The following is a 26,701-nucleotide window of genomic DNA, read 5'->3' as shown; positions in this document are numbered from 1 at the left end:
CTCTGATACCTTCCAGCATTTGCATCAGTCTCGGTATCATGCATCATATTGTTGCGATGCTCCAGTGAGGTCGAGTCGCAGCAGAGAACGTGCTCAGTTCGCACCGCGTCGCGACTCCACCAATGATCCAGCGCCAGTGGCATCCTAAATGACCATTGTATCGTCCTCAAGCTGTTCATCGCGGAAACGCTCGTCATCAGGCTGTTCATCACGGAAATGCTCGTCATGTACCTCGCCATTCGAGACATTGAAGAGCACGTCGTCAGCACTAGAAGAAATCTTCTCGTCACTGATCTTGACGGCACCGTCGCCGACAGCACTGCCCTCAACGGTAATTGCAGTACACTTGAACAGTCTGAGCTGTGGTATAAGCCGAATCAGAGGTGTGGTGTCTTGCAGAACTTTTTCGATGCTCGGGAACGGGCGATGTGTCATGCGACTGGCGATCTGTGCGGTGACGACCGTTTTGTCTGCGGGCATAGTCAAGGGTGAAAAATGACCTGCAGAATGCACTGGGTGCTAAACTCTGTCAGCTGAGGTGGTAGAATCGGAGGACAGGCTCTGTACGGGAAGAGCGGGCGTGACCAGACGGTTTGTCTCGTCCACGACCGCGCTTCGAAGCACAACCGCAGTAAGTTGTTGACGGCTACGAATCGCTTTGAGACGATCACGGGTGGCTTTGAGACGATCGCTAGTTGCAATGAAGCGATCTGCGATGTCCATCGATACAGCCATGTTCCCGTCTTTGGGTGAGTTGAGTTGCATGGTGACGGAATAAGCGCGTCGATCTTACATCAGGTGGCTGCGTTTTGAGCGAATGAGGGACAGGGAACATTTATGTAGGAAGCAGGCTGAGAGATGTGGGGGGGTGTCTTCACTTCGAGGGTGAATCTCAACAACAGAAAATGCTTTTGTTTGCGATATCACGTATCTTTGATCGAGCTCGCCGGTATTCCCGGAGCCATAGTTAGTAAGCAGCTACCGTAGGCCGAACTGGCATGGAAACATCACCCTCTTACTTTTGAATGCCAATTTAAGTAAATCACAATACAAGTGTGACGTCAGCCCTCCTTGTCTGTCTCTTAGACGAAAGTTCGGGCACCATCATTGCGTGTCATTAGTTGTGCATCGTTCAGCCAAGCCTTTTAATGTGTGTTAGCAAAGTCCGTACGCAAGCATTGTGTAATGACTTTGTACAAATGTGATGACCCTCACGATGCGGTGTTGATAGATATCATAAAGGTAGGTACTCCTGACTCTAAAACACTCCCACCGGACAGACACCTTACGACAACACAGCACAAGAACATCAATAACTCAACTCGACTCAGAAAATTCAACGACAACCCACGCATTATATGAACCAACAAAAACAACAAAGACAATGAACGCTACATATGTCAGAATGGTAGAGGAAGCTCGAGAGCGACAAGCATACTTCCAGGCCGAGGAAGATAGGTCCCGCGTTGAACTGGTACAGAAGACAGAGCAGCAACGTTATATCATGGAGAAGCGACAACAATACATGGCCAGGCTTCAAAACTGTTGCGAAAATAGTCGGTCTGGGCTCCTTTTGGTCGCAAACTCTCTCGAACAACAGGAGAGTGAGTGTAGAGCAGCTATGGCCACATGTCAAGATGCTGTACATCATTCAAAGATTGGGCAAAGCCTATGGCGTAAAATTGAACAGTACAATCTGCGGGAAGGTCAATTGGCAGAGGAGCAGGACCGACGAGATCGACAGGAGGTACATGATCGTCAACAAGCTGCTCTCCGTCGTCTTGATCTACCGATTGTTGCAGCTACTGAGCCAGCTACTCTGGCTATCGATCATCCACTGACTTCCCGAACGACTCAACGATCTGTTGAGAATCCGACCTCGATTGATGCTCGAGACGTCGGGTACCGTGCCGTCGGGACCCGTATTCTAACGTCGATGTTCTGCGACTCCGTGGATCGTCGTACAATTTTCCAAGATGATACCTGCGCCTGCTGCCTGAGCAGTATTCTTCACCTTGATGGTGGGAATCTTGTTGTTACATCATGTCGCCATATCTTCCATGAGGAGTGTTTGGATATGTGGGTGAACGACTCCGCTATGTTGATGTCCAACTGTTGCCCAGTTTGTCGCTTTGAGATGTATCAACCTCGTGAACGTATGTCTCTATAGAAGTTTTGTGTGGGAAAAGCTCGCTTGTTTGAACTTGCGTGTGGATTGTAATGAACGGCTGAAGACCGATTTGTTGTTTGGGCTGTGTTTGCGTATCTCAGACACCTTTTTCGTCTACGTAGGTTGCGGTAGCTGCACATTCGAGGATGCCATGCAATCAAAGTTGAGATTCATTTGTGACGTCACGCTGCGGAGCCTTGCATCGTTCTGTTTCCTGTATTATTTTGGTGTCCCATAGTTGAAATCATGCAGATAAATTTGATAGATCCGCACTAGGTATCTTGAGCTTTAGTAGATTTACAGTCACGATGCACGACTCATGTGGGGTTGATACAATCGATCGCACTCGGATCGAAGGATGGAATGCGAGCTCGCTGTGGTTGAGGGGGCAAATGTTCAGTAGTGCAATGGGTGAGAGTCTACTTCACGCTGAGAGGGAATAAGCTCGTCATGGCGTCGCAGCTAACGATCAAATGCGTGCGTTCCTGAGTGAGGCTGGATTTTTAGTTACCGAGAAAGACATCCTCCACTTCTCCCTCGCGTACGACACTGAGGATGTTGCAATTTACATGCACTGGATTGACGCTGACAATGTGTACTACAAGAGGCGGATAGTCATGGCAGATCTGCATGGCAATGCTACAGAGCAGATGTAGACGGTTCAGACGAGAAAGATATCCCGGAATGTCCTTGAGTGGGCTGTGAGCGACCGTCCGAACAAGATCAAAGGGGCTTTCAAAGTCGTCAAAACGCAGCTCGGTGCTGATGACGCAGCAAAACAGCAGTGCTAGGCTGAAGAGGCTCAACAGTGTCCCCCGTCGCGTTCAAAGGGATCTGCGTTCTCGGTGAAAGTCTCGCGCTCCCTCAAGCTCCACCCCTCCTCGCTCTTCTGCGCGAATCGGAATTAGGTTCGGTGGCAACAGCACTACCTAGTGCTACCATTGCCTTGTTGCATTGATTTATTTGCGAATCTCTCGATTCCCATTACCTGCTTGGTTTCTTTGCTTATTATAATCTCCTGTTCGCTTTGTTGCCTTTGTACGCTTTGTTGCCTCTCTTTGATTTGTTCGCTTTGTTTGCTTTCAGCGAGCCATTCGGCGAATCGACCGAAAGACAACACAGATCAGTCACAGTTCGTGTCGACTGCTACACAATGAGATATCTAGAATTCTCCTAATCTCATTCTCCGGCATCGCCTCATCAGCGCACTCTTTTCTGCCAGGTTCAATAGACTACGCCGTAGCGTACTCTGCGTCTGTGGTGAGTACTGTCACCAGATGCATAGGAATGATAGTATCCATGTCTCAGAGTCCAAAACGAAAACGATTTGGAACCTGTTCGACATTTGATAATACCTTGCGATGATCCCCGAATGTGGACAGAGGTGAGCCTCGGACCTGTTGAGATGTAACTTCGTAGAATCGCATCCTCGCATCGTACACCCAAGTCATATGAGTATAGATACGGTTTCAAGGTGGAGAACTTTGAAGTATTATTGCGGAATGTAGTGCGACAAATGGTAATTAAAGATTTGAGCGACGGTATATATGCAGAGGGTGGCGGATATGAAGACAGCAAACGGACGTCGATGACACTGCTTTAACGAAAAGTGAGAACGTGAACGGCTACGTGGTACGATAGGAATATCATGTGGTATGTGAAACGCAGTGAGAGCAAGGAATCGATTCCGCGTTGATACTAGAATCCAACCTACGATTCATGAACCTAGCGGCAAGCTTTAGGGGAGACTCTTCATCATGAAAAATGCTCTGCTTATGGCCCTGTGTTTAGACTGAGCAGTAAGAAATCATCGGTCAGATCTTTTGAACGTTGGTAAGCTTCAACTGTAAGGACGAGTGGCCATGGACCATCTCCGCACTTGAAGTATGCAACGAAAGAACTGCTAGATGTATACATACAGATGCAGATATCTGATGCTCTTTGTACAAGATGCGACATCAAAAGACGCAGGAGAATCATCTGCATGCATCAGACTCCGTGATCCGGAATCTACAAGGCATACACTCATGTACTTCATCGGTAGCGGCACGGTGACACCGTCAGGGAACTCATCCCCATAGAATAGTGATTGACACATTTAAGGATGCCCAGACGATTTAGACACGTCCTTGGATTGCGTGCGATTTAAGATTATCTAGTATTGCAGTTGATCTGAAATCTGAAACTGTTTTTGCCCGTCGGTGGCTGGAACAAGCGTGCCAAGGGAAAAAGGAAGCGCGCAGTCGGGCACAACCTTACTGTCTTGGCTTACCCTGCATCATCTGATTATCGGCTTAATCTCAGCGCAGACCAGACGGTGCCCAGGACCAACCTCATGAAGATTACCTGCTGACAGCCGGAACATTCCCACCACGTATTGCACTTACACACCGCAAGGGACCTGATAAATTTGAGCAGCAATCTACCGGATGCAGAGGATGCTTAGACTAAAGCAGCGCTTGTATTGGTCTGTGCGACAGGAAGAGGTCTAGCCGCCATAGACGCGGTCCTATTAATCCAGTGTGACAATGCCCCGCGCTCGATCCCTTGCAGACGATTGCCATCAGTGCGTTATTACCGAGAGGCTTGGTGTAAATGTCATAAGATGAAAAGCGCGGCTCTGAACGTGTTAGTTATTGTTGATCTTCTGAGTTTCTGATCCATAAAAAGCTTAGATTGTCGCATCTTTTTCAATGTAGAGCTCTCTGGGCTCTATGAGAACCAGTCGAGACCATACGCAGACGACAAGGATAACACCGCCGACCGAGGCGCTGTTATATAGCCATGACGTAGCATGTAAGCATGCTCAGCACTCACCCGGCGTATGGCAATAACATGTTGAAGGTCCAGATGACGATGGATGGTATTGTTGGACGGAAGATTAACACTCAATAAGAGCTAGATCAGGACCGATGAAGAGCGGATCAAGGTCCTTCCTGCGTCAGGGGAATGAGTTGTTACCAGATCCGAAACAATCATTTAAATGTTTTTTGGGCTAAAGTCAAGAGACGCTACAACATGTGCAATACAGAGCAAGTGTTAACATCTCTACATGAAACAACGACACGGCGTTCAGAAAATTACGAATCAGCAATTTTGCTACCATGACGGCTTTCGCAATTTGCCCTTCACATCTTGGCAATCAGCACCAACGTTAGTGAAATTCCCAGCAATCTTGTCAGGGGCACAAATAGCAGTAGGTCCATCGTGATTATAGTCAAGATGGAGCCACAGGGGATGTGACGTTCGCCCTCGGGCGGTCACAAGGTAGCGGAAAGACGTGACCACGTCTTGAATAAGTGTAAGTAAGCAAGGAAAGAGTAAGTACAGTCCGCGCAAGGGATTACGTCCGGTAACTAAGTAGATGCAGCACAGAAGAGCCTCGTAAATGACGCAGAAGACTGTTCAGAAGGGCCGTTATGTCTTCAAGACCGCCACAATCGCCGAATACGTGGGCTATCGGTCCTACGATCAAGTTATATGAGTGTCGTCTGCCGCTGCTCATCACTGAACTGATTTACAGGCAGATCCGATGACTCGATGCCCCTGACATCCCGATTTTTCCACCTTCATGGAGCTTACAACACTGACACAATCCTTCTTAGATTCCAGTCTTCTCCGACATGCACCACCAGTCCTCGAATCACATGTATCAACTGAAGCGACGAGTCGCACTACCCAGTTCTCCTAGGATTATCATTATGCAGGGAGCCGGAAGTCAAGCATATCTGGATTGGATGCCACTTAGATGCAAGGGAGACCAATCGCATCACATGGTCATGAGAACGACCGGCTGCGCAAAATTCCAGACCACCTTTGCCGACATGGGCAATGACCCCATCGCCCTTCGATCGCCTCATTGGAGCTAGCATGGAAAGTCTACCTGCCGCCGCTTCATCCTGCGACCTTGTCTCGGTTCACGCAGATCACCATTCACAGGCAATTGGAGAGCCGTACTGTTTACACATAGTGGTTGCGGCGGAGATCTTGGTTTCCAGCGAGGAATTGAGCATCATCAAGTTCTGAGCAGTGGAAGAACATTCTTCGCAGCTTGTGTGCCGCCATCCTTGCGGCCTCGATGAGGTACCGCTTCAGGTCTCACCGCTTCTCCAGCGAGTCTTGCGGTTTACATTCCAACTCGGAGACATTCGGAGCCATCCATTACATCTACTACCAATGAAACGACCATGTTGCACGACGGCGATCACTTTCGTCGACCCTGTGTTGCACAGCATCGAGCTAGTCTGACTAAAAATGGACCCTGACATTGTCGCACCCTTACTTCCGCTCACGAGCAGTCGCAATACGGGTATCTACCAAGAATATCCAAGCTACGAAAAACAATTGGAATCATCAAAGACGTTGCAACATGAACATACAGCAAGGTTTGACTCCATGAATGGAACCCAGACCCCTACAAGACCAGTCGTGAGGCCTGAGCCGCAGTCAAACCATCTATGCGGTCAGGTCAGCCTTTGCGGGCCGTCCCTTGCTGGCGAGTTACCGTTCGGGAGCGTGCAACACACGATCGTATCATTCTTGTCTATGCCTCCATTACGGATTTGAACGACGTCCTAGACCAGTCACAATGCTTATCCAGATCTCAACATCGGCGCACGACCGTTTCGAAACTTGCAACCTTGCTGGATGGCCGTATCAGGATGCACTACCTCTCCACTGGGCTTGTCGGGCAATGGAGGGGGTTTTTTTGGTCATAGCGATCGCTCCGTATGAACCAATCCGCCTTCGCCGCACTTGGCTATCGGGAGCAGAAAGCTAGCCTTGCCGTACCAGAGGTGCGGATGCTGTCACGGAATCTCACAGCATCGGCATCCCGAACACCATGGCACGCACTCTGAAGCCGTGAGTCTCGGCCCGGCGAAGTAGAAATGCAGTTGCCGATGCTGCTCATTCAGCCTTCTCACTCGCCTTGACGTTATGCTGCAATACATGCATACCTTAGAGAAACGTTATCAACATCCGAATCCGTCATCAAGGGTTCCTATGGACCGTATATATATCGAGCGCTCGCGCAGTCGAACGGTCTACCAGTGGCAGCCAGAATGGCTTACGATCACGTAGTGATGATCCCGTTCCTCATCGACGACTCGCATCTCAGCCCAGAAGAGGTTGTCGAGCGAAATGCCAACCCTGCACGGTGGGCTGCAAAGCGCTACGGGCAGCCTGAGCACATTTTCCAAGCGGCAGGTGAGCTAGTGAGTATTCATCATGGGCCAAACTGAGATCCTACAGCAGAATATCATAAACGGCAGTCTTCGAACCGCGAACAAGCCGCATCATTGCCCAACGCACGTCGATCTACGCCACAAACAAGTGGGCCAGCTCCAGTTCAGTCACGACAGAATTCGTATCAACAGGCAACATTGGTCCAACCGAGATACACTACCCCAGTTGTCGAAACACCTGGCGGCCATGCTGTGACAAGCTCAAGCACATCCTCGCCATCAGGATCGTACTTCTCCACCGTCCTTTCATCGCCAACGCTCCCAGATGAGAGGGAGGTGGACTCTCCTTCGCCCATGAAGCGAACCAATCAACTTTGCCTGGATAGGGCTACTGCAGAGGTCAACGTGCAGAGAGGATCCATGTCGAGTAAGAAAAAGGGAAAGATGCCAGTTTAGAGCTTTGTCAGCTTAGGCTTATTCCAAGGAATGGGTTTGGTGATACCCATGGTGATGGGAAATGAGCACGGTCACTCAATCAATGGTACGTTTCACAGTCGTTGCCATATTGAAGAAATGGATCCAGTTTGGGATAATGCTGTGGGCTTTGGAGTTTTGGTGTCCTGGTTCATGATTGTGTCGAACTCGTTTTTACGTGTCTCCTTTTATGTTGCGTAGGCTAGAAATAGTTTATCCAAATGCTCCAAAATTCACCTACAACTCTTCCAGTTGTAAGCCAAGAAACTTTCTCCAATGAAATACATGAAGCCGTTTCACGGAGACAGTACCCTGATCATTCTCACCCGGTAGTCAAAATTTGGACGGGTACGACGACCGAACTGGAAAAATGTGCCGATTCAACGACATGTTGTACGAGGCGAGGAAGGCTTTGAAAAAGTGCGAACCGAAGGCAGGGTAACGAATCAAAATCAAAGCCGAGTTGCGATGCAAGGTGCACAAAGCTTTACGGGGTATAATGGCAGCTAGTTCTATCCAATGAGTACTGCAGTGGTACTGAGCTTACACGGGGCAAGATTTCTTGATGCAAGGGATTGCAATCCTACATTCCGTCAAGGGAGGTTTCTAGGATCTAAGATGTATAGGGAGATACAGGTTGCACTCGTGTCTTACCATAGTAAAGGTGCTCAGGCTGCACATGGATGCGCAAGCCACAGTTTCAAATCTGACTTTGTGGTGCACACGATCGATGACGGCGCCGCAGTTAACCATGGGTAATTGATAGACTTGAACGGTATGTTATCTCTGTTCTGTCCTTCGATCAGACAATGCATGACCTCTCCAGCTCCTCGACTGACTCAATGAGTTCCGTACCTCATCACTGCGACTACAAGCCCGAGAACCGTGCGAACGCTCTACAAACCATCAACCAAGTCCACTAGTAGTACCACGAGACTGTTAGATGGTTCAACAAGGGAACCAAGAAGTCGTCGTTTCATCAATGATTCGAAGGCAATCTCACCACCATTGGTCAAACATAAAGGTCATGCTTAGTGGCTCTCAAGTGGCTACCTCTATGGATAGAACCCCATCGCTACATTAAATCAAAAACAGATTCAAGGCATATGAAAGAGAGGACATCAACGGAAGTGTGGAAAGTGGAGACCAGCATAACGCCATGATGATGGGCCATTGTGGCAGTCATGATGGGTCGACAAGGCTTGATTGACGGATCAACGCCGTGCGGATGGACACTGAACAGCAACACCTGCGGATTTGGTTCAATCGGCTTTCGCAGATAGTCCATCCATGGAAAGAACTCAGAGGCGTTCCATTTTGCCAAGAAAGCACTGTTTGCTGTTAAGACCACCTCGGCCAAGGTGGGCAAAGCACTGATGTCCTGCGATGACCAGTTATTATGCAGGAATCACTTCAATGCCGTGAATGATGGCGAGAGATTTTTGCTTCGTCACAAAACATGATTTCTGGTTAGTAGACAAAGCGTGCTGAGTAGCTAGTGCCCCCATGAACTTTACCCATATTCGCTGCGGCGGCTGATTTTGACCGAACCTGAGACTACATCGTTTCGATCGATATGCTTGGAGACGATACCGATATCTACGAAAGACAAGACCTCGAATCTTGAGGATGAGCTGTCAGGTCGATGTACTATAGACCCTTGCGCGGAGTGACACACAAACTCGTATCATCGTCTTGAACAAAGTTTGGGTGTGCGAAGCTGTCTAGATGAGCAGCGCGTTCTTTCGTTCGAATAATTTTGGCCACAGCTTGGAGGGAAATCACGCACTTCATACGAGCAAAGTCGAGAAACTGCGGAGGTAAATCCTCAAATCTTCCTGCCACCTGTATCCACCCTCTGGAGCCGTTACTGAATAGTGTTTCATGTAGTGGTGGAGTTCAAAGCCTACCTCTATGACACTGCAGTGTAGACAAAGGTGGGCCATTAATCCATTGCATGTGACAGACCAATGGTGCAGATCCACAGCGGTCGTGAAGGAGCGATATAATATGGCGTTGATGACGACTATCGGATCGCGGGTAGTCTAGATTTCGGCTGTGGGCATGGCACTAAATGCAGACTTCATCTGGCAGGTAATGAAGAGTACTAACAGATCTTTGTTCCTAGCAAACTTGAGAAGGATGGTTCCTTCATCGAGGTCAAAGAGCGGAGCGGTGCGATCATCCTACAGGTCTTTCTGAAGGATCCAGCCAATGCTCCAGTCTGATCGCGGTTTCGTAACTCTCAAATTGCCCTTGGGGACCCATTAAGCATCAGAATTGATGTCATCTTGCGAATGATGTGAGGCTCACCACTACCGCTTTGCAGAATGTCCTTAAAGAGAAAATATGGCACAACAAGACCTACGACTGTTGAGTCATTGGCGCGCGATGCAGAGAAATAGATCTTTGCAAGTTGCGTCGCGATTGGGAACTTCTCTCCTTTTGCTCATTGTACCGCATTTGTGAGGTGCTGCAGAAGCTCTGAAGGGGTTTTGGTGTTGGTCTTGACACGTACGCTGAACTCTCCAAGCGCCTGCTCGTTGTCGGCTCGACATTTTGACATAGTGGACTTCCCAGAGACCGAAAATGGCGGCATGGCAATCTCTGCGCCGAGGCCTCCAATCCTTGTGTGTGGGCCGAGTCATATAAGGTAGCAGTACATCGGAACTTGGTGTATGAGCTCAACAGACTACCACTCTGGCCTATCAAGACTGACGACAACCACGAATATGAAGGCCTTGACACATTGCAAAACTAGGGATGTGCTCGACATACATTAGATCGAAAGTACCCATCGAACACTGTTTAGGTAGTAACATCAGAGTACAGTGTGGACCTGGACAGAATTGCGGAGAGGGCAACGAGAGATTGATGACGTCCACAAGGCCAATAGGAGGTCGAAGATCAGAAGCGGTTCACGGAGAGAATGTAACAAGTCGTTCGAGAAGGTCGCCGCCGACGTAGCTATGCAATGGTAGATCTATTATACGAAGATGAACCTCATAATCAAAGCAGTAATGCCGTTTCTTTCCGTCATCCGCTATTGCAATCATAAATTTTGGTTTCCACGATTCACGAACGACGATCAAAAAATGATGTTTTCGGTCAGAGAGATTGCATCAGATAAGAATCACGACAGCACCACATCTTTTGCAGCATGTCTGGCGCCCGCAAGAATTAGTATCTGCGTCCATCACTGCCAGCAAGCAGTCGTACGGTGAATCGACTCACCCAAGCAACTACACCGCAACCAGCGACTCCGTGATGTGAATGCAGTATCAGTGGCACGCTCGTATTTGCCGCTGACCTGCGCGGTCTGCCCGCAATAGGTACTGTGCAACGCACATCACAAAGTATGACAGTGCTGATGGCGGGAGTACATGACCGAGGCCGCTCTGGAAGGAGTTTAGTTTGAGGTATTGAGCATGACGGAGAGCTTCGCGCAAAGGAGCCGTCTATCTGCTCCTCTTGAAGGAGACGCGAGATGGCCTGCTCTCTGCTTATAGCAGCGGCGCAGCACGCTCACTGAAGCATTGCATGCCAGCACCAGCGTCTACGATCTAGTTCGAGACTAGACTAATGGGTCTTATTGCAATCCTCTGGCCGTCGGCCTTGCACTGTGACGCCCGTCCCCTCCAGTGATGTCCGCTGCTTGGACTACAATCCCACCATCAGTGGGGCCCTGCTACCTACTTGCGCACCGACTGTACTCGCGACTCGACCTCTCTGTAACGCACACGGATGCCGAGAGTACAGTACGTGCGTCGTACCGCCTCTCACGCTGCTCGATTCACCTCCTACTGCAATAGATCGAAAGAGCTTCCTGCATGTGATGGCTCGGGGGTAGGGTACCTGTGCATGAGCGACGAATCATTGATTCTGTCTGGTTCAGACTTGGTGCAAACCATCCGTGCGTAGTTTTTGGTTTCATCGTGCGGACTATAGGATCGAGGCTGGATGTAAGCATGTAAAGCCTTGTATACATTCTGGCCTTGGTGTTGTCACGCTCACGACTGCGTGTGCTTCGCGCTTTTCAAGTGGAAGTCCGGCTTCAAATGAACCGAGGATATGCTTCTGCATTACGAGCCTCTTACCTAGTCCATGGTCGCGTTAAATATTTTCACTGGCTGTGTTGAACATCTCACTCTATTGTCTCACTTTCAAAGCGTCTCCAGTGACTACCGAATGTTTTTCTGTTTGTCACTGCAAAGCGTCTGAGCCCTTTTCCTTGCTTCACCGCGGATTTAACAGCCTGTGCTAAGCATTGTACGCCGCAACTCCACTTTTCCGTGCTCAATAGATTTTACACCGCCCTCAGGATGAGATCTTGCTGGAGATTACCTGTAATCTGGCACCTTCTTACGCCACATGGTATCCAGTATGCTCGACAGGACTCGCTTTCACTCAAGACGCCAAGACCGTCGCAAACGGATGGCGCAAAGCGCGTAACTTCCTAGCGCCCGAGCCTCGAAGAGAAGCCTAATTTAGCGCGCACTGTTTGTCACGGGGTCTATGTATATATAACCCAGTATCCGCGCCTTCCTCGCTCTCATCCTCTCTACCACAATCATTACTCTACTTCTCATTCTCAAGGTTTCACAATGACCAACACCAACACCCCTTCCACCGCTCCTTCCAAGCCCATTCCCACCAAGCAAGCTGAGCAGACCACGGCCCATACTCCTCCAATGACGCCCAAGAAGTTTCCGCCTACAGTCCACACTGCCGCCCCACCTCCTTCTCAAACTAAGACGAATGTACCGTTCGCCCAGACGCGTGCTAGCGTCGAACGCGTCAAGATCGGCAGAGGGTACCTGGACATTAGCTTTGTCTCTGTCCCAGTGACTCGCATGGTCAACGGTGTGGAGAGAACGGTGACAGAGATTCAGATGGTGACAGCTGGTGGTAGTGCGGCAAAGAAGTCCGCTCCGACTCATGGTCCTACTACCGCCGCTACTCCAACCAAGCCTGCCGCCACTACTGCAAACAAACCTACCACCGCTGCGGCCGAAGTCAAGCCTGTCGCTACCGAGACCGAGTCTGACATTCTCGCTACTGCTCCTAAACTCAACGCCGGTTCGCTCCCAGACATCACCGTCGAGCAGCGCGACAACTCTCCCATCAAGGCTGCTGACAACATCGAAATGGTTAACACTAGTAAGCCGGCCATCAACGTCGACATGCCAGGCAACAACAAGCAAGTCGGCAACGTTAACTTCGACAACGACAACTTCAACAAGGAAACTGCCCCCCACCTCGGCAGCCGCGACGCGCACTCCCTTGGGTTGGTCGACGTGAACATGGAGATGAAGGTTGACGGTATAGACTAGACCGCAGGACCTTGCACGACTTCGCACGACTCTGCACGGAGGACGACGATGAAGTCTAGTTGAACAACACGTGATGGAGACTTACCAAGTACATGGATACTCTAGTGCGATGTTTCTTGAGATCACGATATAGTGCTCAAGCGCCGCGTAGACATAGTCTCAAATTGAATCGAATCAGCTTTCCAACTTTGAGTTTTTTGACCTTTGTTTTGTTGACGGATAGATGCAATGATAGGTGGGCTGCATGCCAAGTGTCACTTATAGCATTGGCTACTCATCCAGCTCATGGCCTGTCCTTTGCGTAACTGCTTCGGCTCATGTGCTCTCTTGCCGTCGTGAACGGTACTGCCGTCTCCGCATTCAACTGACCCTTATGCTCACTTGCTTGATTTCCAAAATGCTTTGCACTTCACTACTTGGGCCTTCCTGCACGCTCTCTTCGGTCTGAATCGTTTGCACAACCGCTGGTCAGTAGTGCCTTGCCCTCACCTGCTGTCCCATACTTCTCATCACGTGCTCCGATTTGCACGACTTTCACACCTACTCTGCTGATCAAAACGTTGTGATGATCAGTCACAATGACCTCACCTCGCGGTGTACGATTGACTGCGTAAGAAATCGTACAGTCCACACCACCACAGGCACCGTACCTACCACCACGATCTGATTCTCATTATGGCTTCCTACGCTCTTCGTCACTCAGAAGTCATCCACACGCTCGCCCACGAACAGGTTGCATTCCTGACCACAGTCCCGCACGCATCACTCCGATGATCGCACCGCCCTAAGCACTCTCGAAGTCACATGGAAGTTGAGGAACTACGACTACGCTGAGCTCTACGGCAGCTTCAGCGAGAGTCTGTACCGATTGATGATCAGATCTTGCTTTTTCATGACCAAAAAATTGCACGAATCTTTGTTGTATTTAATGTGAGAAAAGAAGAATGAAGGTAGCTACGGCGATTATGAGGTTAGTTATGTGAGTGCTTTATATTCGTCGTTGAGGTCGATGATGGAGTGACGCTGGTCGGAGTGAGGATGGAGGAATGAATAGTCTATCTACGGGACTACTACGGTCATGGGATGTTGAACGACTCCATCAGTCTCGACTACGGCGTAGCGAGGCGCTCAAGACGGGTAGTTAATTCCCGAAAGTAATGAGCTTGAGGTGATCAGCTGACGACATCGTGAACGACGCTGTGCAAGTATCGCCGATGTTATTCAAATACTCATTTCACTCATGATAAAAGACTACAATCGGTTTACAGGGGGTCAAACCTCAAAATGCAGATTTTTATGACACAGAGAGACTCTGGGGAGCTCGCGGACACTACAACTCCGATGTCAAAAGCGAGGCGATGAAGGAGAGGGTGACCAGTGGATGTAATAAGTAAGCAGTACATATTGCCGGTTTTAACTGCATACGAGCCGCGCTTCATACTTGGGCAAAGTGTAAGCCTGAAAAAAACACTGGAAATAACAAGGAATTGCGCGCAAAAGGCTCGTCTCATACTTCTTCAGTCACCATGCTTCTGGCTCGTGAACGAAGATAGCTAGCGGCCGCTCTATGGGAGGCACGATAGAAGGAAGAGAAAGCAGTCATCAAGATTGACGAGAGAGGTCCGCCAAACCATTGCCAATGTACCGCCAGATTACCTCAAACCTCGCAGTACGAAAAGAAGTCATTGCGCAGTCTCTCATACTGCCTCATCCTCGCCAGAGTGTCCACCGCAGCCTCCACCGGACTGTTGCAATCTCTAATTCACTTCGGCGCTCGTCAAAACAACCCCATCCACACCCTCAGCAGCCATAAGCCATCGCAATACAGAACCAAATCGGTTCACTTCTCTAACGATGGCCTTGTTCGAAACCTCTTCACTCTCTACGTTGCCGTCGTCGCAGCCAGCGCATCAGTAAGAGCTTGAGATTCTGCAAAGGTACGAGCATCAGCATCAAAAGAGCCGGCAGGATCAAAAATAGTACTAGCTCCGGTCTCAGCATCAGCATCAACACTTGCGCCATTTTCAGCGAGGTCTCTGGCCGTTGGAACTGAAGTACCAGTTGGAGTATCAGCACCAACATCAGCGTCAGCTTGAGCATCAGGCCCAGCTCTGGCGAGGCTTTTCGATGTTCGGAGGCAAGGGGGGTTCTTAGGGACTGAAGGCGAGAAAATCGCTTCCGGTCGCGGTCTGAACAGTGCAAGCGGCTCGTGATTGCGTTTGTGTACAGTACTTGTGCCAGTGCTGTCGTGGCGGGTAGGGATAGTTCTGGGTCTACTGCTGCTGGGCGGACTACTAGTGATACCGGGATTTGCGCGGTGGGTATCGATGCTGGGAATGCAACGGCTGATCTCGGGGAGGAGGATTCTGGTACGGGGAGTAAGGCTGGTACTAGACCGTGACTTTCTGAGCTGGCGTTTGTTGCGCCTAACTTGAGTTCTAGAGGGTACTTTGATGAGATTTCGAGACAGCGGTGGCGTATGTTCGCGGTTTGCCGGGCCCCGAAAGGGTGGGAGAAACAGTTGAGAGGTCGAGCCAGCCTTCGCCGAGTAAAAAGTGCGTGGAGGACAGTCGCTCATCTCCAAGGTTTGCGAGGATGTAGTCGGGGTAAAGAAGCGCAGAGGCTCATGCGTTTGGCCAGCGGAAACACAGGATGGCCATGTGCTGAGAGTGATGAAGCTGGTCGCAGTCACTCGGTCAGGGTTGGTCGGGAGCATGCGCGATAACCTCTGAAGGATATCTACGGCTGTATTGGATAAGCTTAAGCTTTTGTCAGGCGGAGAAAAAGACACTTACAGGACTCGGTGCACTGTGGATTGGTGCAAATCCAGACATGGTGGGGTTGATCGAAGCACGGGCACTTTTTGACGTTCATTCTGATGACTCTCAGCTTGTGATCCTACAATGACCAAATGGACGACTCGCAAATATAAGGCGAATGGTTGGCTGAAAGTTTGCCGATCTTCCGATCGGAGGAGTCTTGACAAGATCCTCCCGTCGAATGGACAGAGAACAGCACGAGTGACTGCTGCAAAGCGCAAGCAGATATCTTGGCTATGAAAGTGCTTAGAGACAATACCTGGCCTTTATATACTGCACCTCTCTCGCGACAAACACAACAAATCTGGTAGTGACACACCAGTCTCCACATCCGGCCGCAAACCTCAGCTCTGGGGATGCCCATCTGCCGGAAAACACGTCTGGTGGGTGTGGCTACCCGTGATATACATCATACCACAGAACACGACAAACAAATGAAGGATGCTCATTTTGTTTCCACAATGCACTCAGCCGTGTTACTAGACAAATGAGAGACGATCAATCGAAACAATGGAACATTAATGAGGCAACACGGATGAACTGACGGCTGCAATACTTTGAATGAGCAGATAAGTGCAAACGAACGTAAGATGATGGATTTCCAGGCGCAACAAAGTGAACCGTCGGTCTCATACGACGACCCCTGTCTACCCTAGTTCGTTACAACAATGATAGAAAGTTCACGACCATCATCGCAGATGACATTCCATCATTCCCATTGACTGTATCAAAAGTAATGTCTTCAATCTGACTCTTCATCTCATGGTAATTACGAATATTTTGCATCCATGTGATGGAGTGCCCTGAAGTGTTTCATGGAAGATTGTCCGGTCTGTAAGTACGCATAGGTGTCGTGGCTGTTGAATCATACTCCTAACAGGTCAACCGTCCGCGTTGGTGGCCCATCACAAAGACGCCTGGTGGTCCAATCTTGGAAATGGTTGTATAGTATAGCAGGGGTAGATAATCAATGTAGATCCTCAAATATTCTTCTTCTAGCAGCACCTCTCTGCAAGTAATAGTAAAGCACACTAGACTTAATAACAAAGTGCTAATATTAGAGCTGAAATGTTTTATATACCTCTATAGGTTGTGTTTTGTTGACAGCTGGCTGATGCAGAGTCTTGTGACACATTGACTACTTACCCCTGACATACTGTACAGCAGTCCTGGTGTCGCACAGCAAACGCACATTGGCTGAACCGTGGTGGGACTCCGGTATGAGATGCAAACGCTGTATTCAGGTGGCGCTGGGCGAAACAAGGAAGGTCCGTGTACCTCCTTCGCGGGGCTGTAGTGAGATTCGAAGAGTGTAACTCGAGGAACGAAGACGGTTATTCTATGGTGTCACCATACAAACGCCACTTATTCGATACGATTTGCGACTTCATCCAGTGGGCGACGTACGATAAATTCGAAGCTCCGTCTACCCCCAAATAGATTCACCGTTGGTCCTGTAAGACAAAAAGAAGAGTTGTACTACATGTAAATAGCATGGCACCGATATTCGTTGATGTTTTCAAACGGTTCCGCATCTGCATCAAACGGGGTCTCTCAGGAAGCCCGCGTGTCTTGAATATTGATTGTCGGTTACAAGGGGGTCATTGAGTCTCTTTCAAGGGAGAAAAAGTGCGGAACCAGTGTAAACAGGCGGAAGCAGGGATATGTGGGTGACGGCTCATTTACCGGATGTTTCCCCACAGTCTTGCGCTGTGGTGCTCCATTCCGCAACATCAATAACCTCGTGGATTACTCGGCGCGCAGAGACCGGCATGAATGTTGTCATTGTCGAGAGAGTGCCTGTCGGTTCAAAGAATGATGGAGTGACCGAAAGGCTCGATTTCAAAATGACTTTGCAGCAAGTCACAGCCGAATAGACAGGCGAACGTAGATATCAGGGAGGCAATTTCTCTGGAACCGGTTCCAAACAGGGAATCAATCGTAACTTTTTGCTAACAGCGTGTCGTTGAAACCACGATACCACTACTTGGATCAGCAAAGAGGCTGGAGCCATGTTGTGTCGTGTCAGATCTGCTTCATAAATGGCACACAGACGAACTACCGTATAGCGTGCCCGAGAGTGCTTGTCCATGTGTGTTGAAGAAGTGTAGAGGGCGTCTACGCCAGCAAAGTAAATGGTCGTGCATTGACAGGCCTAGCCTGTCTCCGCGAGGAGAATAGACTCGTTCGAAACGGCAGACGCGGGGAAGTTTTGCATGCGAGGGTGCCATATTCTGCGACATTACAGCTGGTGATATAACGGATCAGCATAATCCAGCCATTACAGATGTTCAAGAAGCATAATGCTCGCATACCAAGTTTGCAGACCTATACAGGCTGTGGAGATGCGCTGCTTCGACGCTATCGGCTTCCGCTCAGCTGCTTGTGCTCAGAGCAACGAACAGTGAAGCTTCACCATACATTGCCTGCGCTCCGCCCCTCTTCCGTATTCCTGAAGCCTTCCAATGCATCAGGATAGGCGTAGCCGCGGAAGAGCGGCGACGGGGCGTGTCGGCTCTGTCTTCGACGTCACGTGTCTCAGGACTGGGGCCCGGTGTGTGCTCCTAGCAAATCGATATAGAATAGTGCAAGTGGACACCGTTGGACGAGTCTGTTGCTGTCAGCCAGGATAGGGCTAGCGTCTAGTACAGATCACGCTCTCACAAGCCAATGGATGGTCTATCTAACAGGACCCGAAGCCCGCTGGCAGATTGCAACCACCCAGCATGCTGTGTACGTGATCTAAGATCCGACTTGTTGAACTGCATATGAGCGGCGATCTTTGACATTCCTAAAATCCAGACAACACGTCTCCACTGGTCCATCCATGCATGTTCAATTCTCGCCTCCCAGCTCCTAACTGACTGCGAAAGAACTCAATGACAACAGGCCGAAGTGAGTCACGAACCTCCAAGAGCTATCGAGTCGGCGTGGATTATCCTGTCGAATTCCGATCGCCATCCTCGTCGTGTGTGGATGCGAGCTGAGACGCCTGCAGGACAGACGTGATCGAGAATGCACAAGATCGTAGTTAGGCTCTCGCAAATCGTGCAGGCCCGTTAAGCTGCTCTGCGCTGCTATGGGCGCCTTTTCCGTTTCCTTGGGTAACACGGCGCGGCTACCTAGACTCAACCGTACCATACCACTGTGGCGGTCCCCAGTGGCCAATAAAGCAAAGTAATCTTTATTTTCACTTCATATATGTCACTTGAACACGTCTCATCAGACCACATGTCCTTAACGTCTCCGTAACCCGTGCAATCCCGTACGACCGGTGCGAAGAACCCGATTCCCGGAGTAGCGATGTGCCACACATCCCGCTGATTTTGAGCGGGCTTAGATTGCATGTCGGAAGCCTAAATCTTCATTATCGTTCATGCCGGCGTCCTTCTTGCATCGAAGAGTTGTCATTCGTCTCGCACACAATGGCCGAGAGGCGCAGCTGCAGATGAAGAGAATGTCCGCACAGGATCTTGCCAACCATGAGTTGTTGACAGCTAGACTTCACGACTGTAAACATGCACGCCACCTATATTGACTGCAGTCCCATGCGCGCGTGGTTAGCGATGAAGCACTGGGCACGCGCTGGCTACGCCGTCACCCTGTCTGTATGCGCGTAACCTGCTTCAGAGGAAAGAAAATTTAGCTCACATGAAACAGCAGCTGAGGGTTACACCCACCCCAGAGAACGCATCTACTGCATCGATCAGTCACAACCAACTACGTTATGACCCTCCCAGGCTGACCTCGCCAGCCTCCTCACACCCACGACGTCAGCAACCCGACAAGCCATGGTGCAGAAACAACTGCGGATTTGGTCACTTCAGAGCGCCCAGCGCAAGTGCACAGTCCCAGAGATTGTAGAGTCCGGGTCTGCGCACGTTTTGATCAAGCCATCAACACCGGCATACCACCAATCGCCGGCGCTCCGAACTCACGCAAGCTCCCAACAGACTACACTGCCATATTTTGCATCAGTAGAGAGTAGGCGTCTTCACTAGGGCGTGGCAGAAGATTGCCTTTCGATTGAAGAGTTACGAGCTGCCTCACACGGTATGGGCGCTTCTAGGGGCTATGCAGCTTCAGACGTCAGAGCGCCAGAGTAGTGATGCGGTGAGAACATCCCAGCTCTCAGCAGTAACGAGCAGATAGTGACGTGCTCGTGTACAAACGCGTGGCATAGGAGGTGGCATGAGAGGTGGAGAGTGAACACACAGCAACGATCTCTTTGCGTCCATTCTTAGTCTCGAACCGCTTCCTGTGTTCATCTCATCTCAGCATGTCGGGTGCGGTGGGCGTACACGGCGTAATGTGTGGCCAGCAGAATCAAAATTGCAGCAAGATGTCTTTGAACTTGTAGGTACCATGCATAAGCATTCTTGAAAATGCGCACTGGCTGACAGAACAGTAGAATTTTAATCCAACGTCGTTAGATCTCGAATTGTTCTGGGGTTGCTTCCGACAGTCGGACACGCTGAATGTACGAAGGCGGCAAGGCGGTAAAATTGTAACAAGAAACCGTAGTGTTTTTGAATCTGGGATCGACTCCATTCTCCCTATCGCCCTTCAGATCCGTCACCGTACAAGGAGAAGAGGGTGAGGAAGGGGGCCAGAGATATATCGAGAAGGTTTGCTGGTAAGGTTTTAGAGTAATTCTCGGAAAGGCAAAGGTACTCTTTGAGCGGGGGGATGGGAGGTAGAAGGGTCGAAGAAGATGCAGATGACTTTCAATATCTCGTTCATGGAATCCACAACAAACTAATCCCGATCCAGCAAGGCCGCTGAGCAGATCGTGCGGACATTAAAGCCGAGGCTGTGGCGCGCGTCGGTTGCTGGCCGTTCTTCGGAGGACTTGCGAGGCCGAGCACGGGTGGGAGCGGCGCGATCCGGTACTAAGCAACCGGGGTGTCCGTCAGGCGTTCTGATTGGGTGCATCGAGCGAGCCACGGTCTGCGAGCCGTCAGAGCACGGATTGAGTCGTCGTCATTGAACACCGGAACATCCATCTGACTATTGCTTGACACGTACAATGTCTTTGTTCTACTTCCTCTAATGTCGCTAGGAACACTAAAATACCAGTGCTCACAATTGCAGTTTCAGCTTGGCAGAGCTCGGCAGCGTCCGACCAGCACGACCTCCCAGCCTCAGGGTCACTGTGATTTGTGAAGACGTGTAGTGTTTCTAGGAAACCAAGACGCCTCTCCAACTTGTACGTGCCGCGATGTAGCCTCGCGCCTGCCCCACACCTGTCCACGACGTTCCAGCCTCACATCGTGACAAGCTCTCCAAGAGGCAGCCGACGCATCGCTCGAGTACTGGCACGTGTCGCACATGCTCAACACCAGAATATACAGCCTCTACGTCTGCCCTAGCCCGCTCACATACAATCGCCGCCCACCTCCGTCCATCCAGCGCGACAAGCTTGCGCGTGGGAAAGGAGGGCGTGTCACTGCAACACACCCTCGGGCTGCACGCACGCCACTCTTGCTGTTTCGTGGCCATGTCTCTCGATTTCTCAACAAAGCCACGCAGCTACTGGGAGCCGGGTGCACGAGTCAATCGCTGGGCGATGACAGCTCGCGTGAAGACGCGGCCATAATTCGGAGTGGCCGGCGACGCACTTGGTGTGCAGAGAAGATGAGATCCCGGATGTTCCCGGATATTCGTGTTCGTGCAGCCTAGCGGAGCTGCTGCATTGCGGGTTCAACTGTACGAACGCCTGTTGCTGAAAGACATGCGGTATGCTCGAGGAGCACACGTGCTCTGATGCAGCGCGCACCGTTTCCGACCTACGGCTCGATGATACAATTGAAGTTGGCGGTTGGTAAACAACATGACGATGACCTATCGGTCTTCAAGATGGACGCGATGGACCCATCCAAGACCGTGGTGAATGGATAGGGATGTGGCCTCGTTTGGGGGGGAAATTGCTTCGCGGACGATAGATGGAGATGGACTTGGGGGCAAGCCAGCCAGAAGAGGACCAAGGCGACAGATACTATGGTAGTGGTAGTTCACGCGTGGAAGTATAATACGGAAGTGCTTTCGAGGACGCATTTATCCTGTATCTGAATTAGAGCTACTCTCAGCTTCTGTCTCGGTTCCGGAGCGTGTCAGACTGGGCAACGGTATCGTGCTAGTCCTTTGAGACTATGGCTTTCCATAATATAGGCCTGGATGATGAGCAAAAATGACGGCTGATGGATGGCCGGGCCATACGAGAACCAGGCCATGGCGGGAGGACAGCGCGCGGAGCAGCCAGCGATGGACTAACTGACAATGGACGGGCCACAGCGAGCGGGCTGATCATGGGCAAGTAGGCTAGTGGAGAGCAGGCGGTAGCGATGACAGGCCGTTGTGGACGAGCAGCGAGTGGAACAGTTCAAGCGAGTAGATTGTGCAGAAAAAGTATGGAGAGCTGGCACTCAGCATCTGCTGCAAGCAAGTTCCTTCCGCAGAACGACCATACCAAAAGCCGTTGTTCCTGCGAGACGATCAAGGACGCGACTGCCGGCATGTCAGAATCAGAGCACATCCAGGATAGAAACGTGGTACCGGAAGCCGACCAGCTGGATACCTCACAGAATACTGCTAGCTCGGAGGCGGAGCATCGCGATTGCATCGCTTCAAAGTTAAGAGCAATCAAAAGTGATAGACTGGATTTGGGAAGGTTGCGTGACACTTTCATTAGACCGTTTCCCATCCTAGAACTTGATCAAAACTGGGTTGTTATACAAAGTGCTGGAACGAATGAGGCAGTGCAAGAGCACAGACCGTACGAGCTGGGCGGTAGCAGGTAAACAGTGACAGCCCGCGACGGACTGGCTGGTAGGTATCACTAGTATCACGCGTGCCCGCTGACGGACAGCTCGAGCGGCGGGTGATGCAGGGCGCGCCGGTTGGAGGCATGGGCGGCGGGTGGGTGGGCAGACTCGCAACGTGCGAGGGAGTGGATGGTAAGCCACCGTGCTCCCGGCGGGCATCTGTGCTGAGCTTAGAGGAATGAGCGTTAGCTGTGTGCGACGGGCGCGGCGCGAGTTTACGGCACGCAGGTGGTGACAATGGGGTGTGACAAGCCGATTGTTGCGGGTAGATACGGTGCGAAGAAACCGATATCGGGCGGTCTGGTCGTCATCACAGGGCGCATCTGGCTGTGGGCGGATGGGCTGGTCGCAGACAAGCAGGCAGCTCGGAAACGGGTGACGACGGGCTGGCTGACGGCGAGTAGGTGCTAGCGGTGGTGGGTAGTAGTGGGTCGTGGCGGGTAGAACGGCGCATGAGATGAGGTGCAGTTTGTGGCATAATTGGTGGTACGCGGGTCTTTCGGGTGGGCTAATGGTGGGCTGGTGGCCGGCGGGCTGGTGGCGAGCAGTTGTTGTGTCATGAAGATGTGTGTGAAGATTGATTTCTGCTCCGACTGGCTGCAGCTCAATGCTGTGCAATTCAGACGCTCGCAGCGCATCGTGACAGATACCTTTGTCAGCTCCGTCGTTGGCGTGCGTGTCCTGAGGGACCTTTTGTTGCCGACGTTATTTTGCTCAACCTTCTTGGAGCGCTTGACATCGGTCTTACTGACAGTGTTGATCCTATCCATTGCAGCAGACGTTGAGCCACTTCTTGTCTTCGGTAACCTCGATGCTGATAGCGTCATATGAGGAGCGGTGGCAGGAGGAGTGGATTGAAGGCAAGTCGCACAAGTGGCAGCCACGCCAGTAGCTATGATGCGGTCAGCGATGCTTAAACGAACGTCGCGGTCGTATCCGTTGCCACGGGCCTCGGTCGAGACCTCGCGGTCTCTCTGAAATGCTTCGTGGACTTCGTTCCCGTGAAACAGGAAAGGTTGAGATCGCACAAATGGCTATTTCAAGCCCATACGAAGCCTTCCCCCGCTGGATATCACGTTACGTGGTCCTTATGCTCTTGCAACTGTGCTGTCGCTCAAAATTAACCAGCGAAGATCGTGAAGTACTGACTAGGAAGTCGCTTCGGAGCCTTCGGTACTGGGTACAGCACCAGTTCCATTGGCAAGGCACAGACCCCAACCGCGCGGACCTGGCCAAGTTGATGACTATCTATTTCCCGGTGATGTAGTACCGAGGGATATACGATAGATAGGCCACCTCAGAAGTGGGGATTGAGATCCAGTTGACCAAGGTAAGTATATCATAGTTCAGTTATTGTAGAGACAACAAATGTAAAGCAGAGTCACGGCCCAAGAAACGTGAGTGAAGCAAATCTCCAGCCTCAGAGACACCCGCGAAAGCCAGCTGATAGGTTACTCCGAGAACCGTACTCGCTTTTGGACATTTGCCACCCACTATCTCAACAAGAAGCTGCTACATGTCAGTCATTCTCAACGAAAACTCATGTACCCACCTGTCATCAGGTAGAAATGGCGAAACAGCAATACCTTAGAGTACTCGATAGTCCTATTTACAAAGCAGTCTCTCTACTTTGGATCCTATCACAATACTCCTTTGGTCCACTGCTTTTGCCATGTATACACTTGTCAGCAGCAATACAGTCGTTATAAGAGGAACTGTTAATATCCAGGCCACGAAAACTATTGTCCAGTTGCCCTGTGTATAAGCGTCAAGATAGCCTACGCCGGTTACGCATAGACTTGTCCAGTGCAGAGCCCAGTGTAACATGATGCGAAGGACCGTCTGGTGGCAGAGGTACAAGCTAAATGAGATGTGACCGAGGAACTGTGCTGCCCTGGTTTCAAAAGGTGCCCTCAGTCGATGTAACACCCGCATGCTACCAACAACCAAGATGGCGCCGAACGTATGCCATGTGCGCATCGTTGTTTCCGTGTTCCACCATGACAGTGGAGGGAATAATTTGAGAAAGAACCAGTCCGGCGGAAAGTTTGCGTCAATAGAACCGTCGGACTGGATTCTTATTGGCAGAGAAACCAGGTAGATGCCAAGAAGAAAAACCAGATACTTCATTAGAGTAGCCATTCGGGTTGGTCTCAGGTCTGCCTTACTAGAGTCCTGATGATCGCGATGAGAAGAGGACACAAGTGTCTGCATATCGGGTTGCTTCATCATTGCAGAAGCGTTGGATTCTGCGAACAAAACCCCGGAGAAGAAAGCCATGAACTCCGGCGTTCCGTTCCACCATGATCGCAGACAGAGTAGTACTATGATCAATTTTCTCACTGGCTCGCGGACGTTCGATAGCCCAAACAGTGTCAGATACACTTTCATCGAGCCGCGGATCTCGACAGGGATTGTCCAGAAGTCTGACAAGATGGTCAGAGAAGCGTCAACACATACGTCTCGATCTACTTACGATCGTTGAGTGTAAGGTTTTGGATATTCTCGGCATTTATGATGCTAATGAAAGACCGGACCAGACACTGTATATGCGGAACCGGGGACCTCCACGGCTCAGCGCCTGGACACCCAGTGCCCGCTCTAAACGTAATGGTATAAGCTCCAGCGTAGTAGAGCACATGGCTGCCCACCATCATGACTGCAACCGGAAAGCATAGCCGGAACATTCTTCTGACCACACTACTCGTCAATCTTTGATAGAACACTAGGAAGGAGCCCTCGTGACGTAGTTTGATCAGGCGTACTGAGATAGAGTAGCCAGATACGACAAAGAAGATATCAACCATTCCCGGCCCCGCGAAAAGCGTTCGAAAGGGTACAAGCTGAAAAAAATGGCGATTTGCAGATGCTGGCGCGTCCCAAAAGGACTGGTAGGGGGTGTCAAGTTTTCCAGCCGTCATATGGAACCATACAACGATGACTGCCGCGACGCCTCGCAAGCCATCCAACCAGATCTCTCTGTCCGGAGGGGTCAGCTTCGCGGCCATGCTACGAAGATCTTCCTTAACAGAAGTGCAGTAGGATGAGTTGTGTAGTAACGATATTGGGTGACAGCAACCTAGCCTCCCAGCGTTGAAGCTCAGTCTTACAGTTGTCAGTATAGAGGATGATTTAGAACATCAGAAAAAGACTCACCGTCAGAGGTGCCGTTTAGGTCGTTTATACATCCACATCTACTTCCTTGGGCTGGGAAGCAGAAGCACACAGGTGGTGTCTTGAGCGTTTCGAGAGTCCCAGTATGGATTCCGATGGAATCTTGAGGCTCAGAGAGAATGCGGGCCTTGTAGTAATCCGGAAATGACGCTTGAAGCCAATAATTGTACGAAGCTGCACTTTTACGTCCGGTTTAGATGGGACAATGATGAAACAATGATCCGGTTTCTGTCACCTGTACTATAGGTATCAATCTATGTTATACAAGAGAGATACCTAAACAGGCTGAAATGTGCGCTACCAATGCCGCTGCTCGATGCCGATTGTCTTATGCGTAACAATCATGTTATACTGGAGGGTTTAGTTGTGGGGCTTCTCGTATTCCAATCCGCTCAAACGCCCGACTTGTAGTGAATAGATCAGTACAAGTGCCTGATGACGTATTGTCATTGTTGTTTTTTCTCGATTCGTAATTGATGTGCGATGTATAGCAGAGGACCTGATATATCGAGTCTACACTTCAGAACCTAGGGTTCGTTACCTAGTCAGATGACACAATCTCCTTTCCTCCAAGAGTGTTCCGCCTGCACTTATGTTGGCTGTATAATATTTATTGAAACACAATTCCTACATGTACAGTTTAGATGTCTACGCCTGGTGCATCGGCTCTGTGAATTGCCCCGGAGTGACGCGGAGCAGTGCGGGACCGGTATCTTCCATA

General features: G+C 50.4%; 5 protein-coding genes across 5 annotated transcripts; 3 read left to right on the top strand and 2 right to left on the bottom strand.

Annotated features, from left to right (window-relative positions):
• Positions 1-1,405: 1,405 nt before the first annotated feature.
• Positions 1,406-2,408, top strand: C7974DRAFT_380839 (uncharacterized protein; the record flags this gene model as incomplete). The annotated part of the gene is made up of 2 exons (XM_046140553.1): positions 1,406-2,156; positions 2,293-2,408. The coding sequence occupies 2 exons, from the start codon at positions 1,406-1,408 to the stop codon at positions 2,406-2,408; spliced, it is 867 nt and encodes a 288-aa protein (XP_045991805.1).
• Positions 2,409-12,406: 9,998 nt separating this feature from the next.
• On the top strand, positions 12,407-13,268 carry C7974DRAFT_444736 (uncharacterized protein). Its single transcript, XM_046145522.1, has one exon. The coding sequence runs from the start codon at positions 12,435-12,437 to the stop codon at positions 13,161-13,163; it is 729 nt and encodes a 242-aa protein (XP_045991804.1). The 5' UTR covers positions 12,407-12,434; the 3' UTR covers positions 13,164-13,268.
• Positions 13,269-15,045: 1,777 nt separating this feature from the next.
• C7974DRAFT_380836 (uncharacterized protein) lies at positions 15,046-16,037 on the bottom strand (the record flags this gene model as incomplete). Its single annotated transcript, XM_046140552.1, has 2 exons — positions 15,046-15,908; positions 15,959-16,037. 2 exons carry the CDS (start codon positions 16,035-16,037, stop codon positions 15,046-15,048), a joined length of 942 nt encoding a protein of 313 aa, XP_045991803.1.
• Positions 16,038-22,326: 6,289 nt separating this feature from the next.
• On the top strand, positions 22,327-22,782 carry C7974DRAFT_380835 (uncharacterized protein; the record flags this gene model as incomplete). Its single annotated transcript, XM_046140551.1, has 1 exon — positions 22,327-22,782. One exon carries the CDS (start codon positions 22,327-22,329, stop codon positions 22,780-22,782), a length of 456 nt encoding a protein of 151 aa, XP_045991802.1.
• A 1,629-nt stretch (positions 22,783-24,411) lies between these two features.
• On the bottom strand, positions 24,412-25,814 carry C7974DRAFT_466749 (acyltransferase 3; the record flags this gene model as incomplete). Its single annotated transcript, XM_046146340.1, has 2 exons — positions 24,412-25,232; positions 25,283-25,814. 2 exons carry the CDS (start codon positions 25,812-25,814, stop codon positions 24,412-24,414), a joined length of 1,353 nt encoding a protein of 450 aa, XP_045991801.1.
• Between the last annotated feature and the right edge of the window lie 887 nt (positions 25,815-26,701).

The sequence above is a fragment of the Boeremia exigua genome (assembly GCF_020726555.1).
Source record: "Boeremia exigua strain MPI-SDFR-AT-0100 chromosome Unknown C7974scaffold_14, whole genome shotgun sequence".
Classification (NCBI taxonomy): domain Eukaryota; kingdom Fungi; phylum Ascomycota; class Dothideomycetes; order Pleosporales; family Didymellaceae; genus Boeremia; species Boeremia exigua.
Note: the sequence above shows the minus strand (reverse complement) of the source record. Positions and strands in the feature narration are given on the sequence as shown.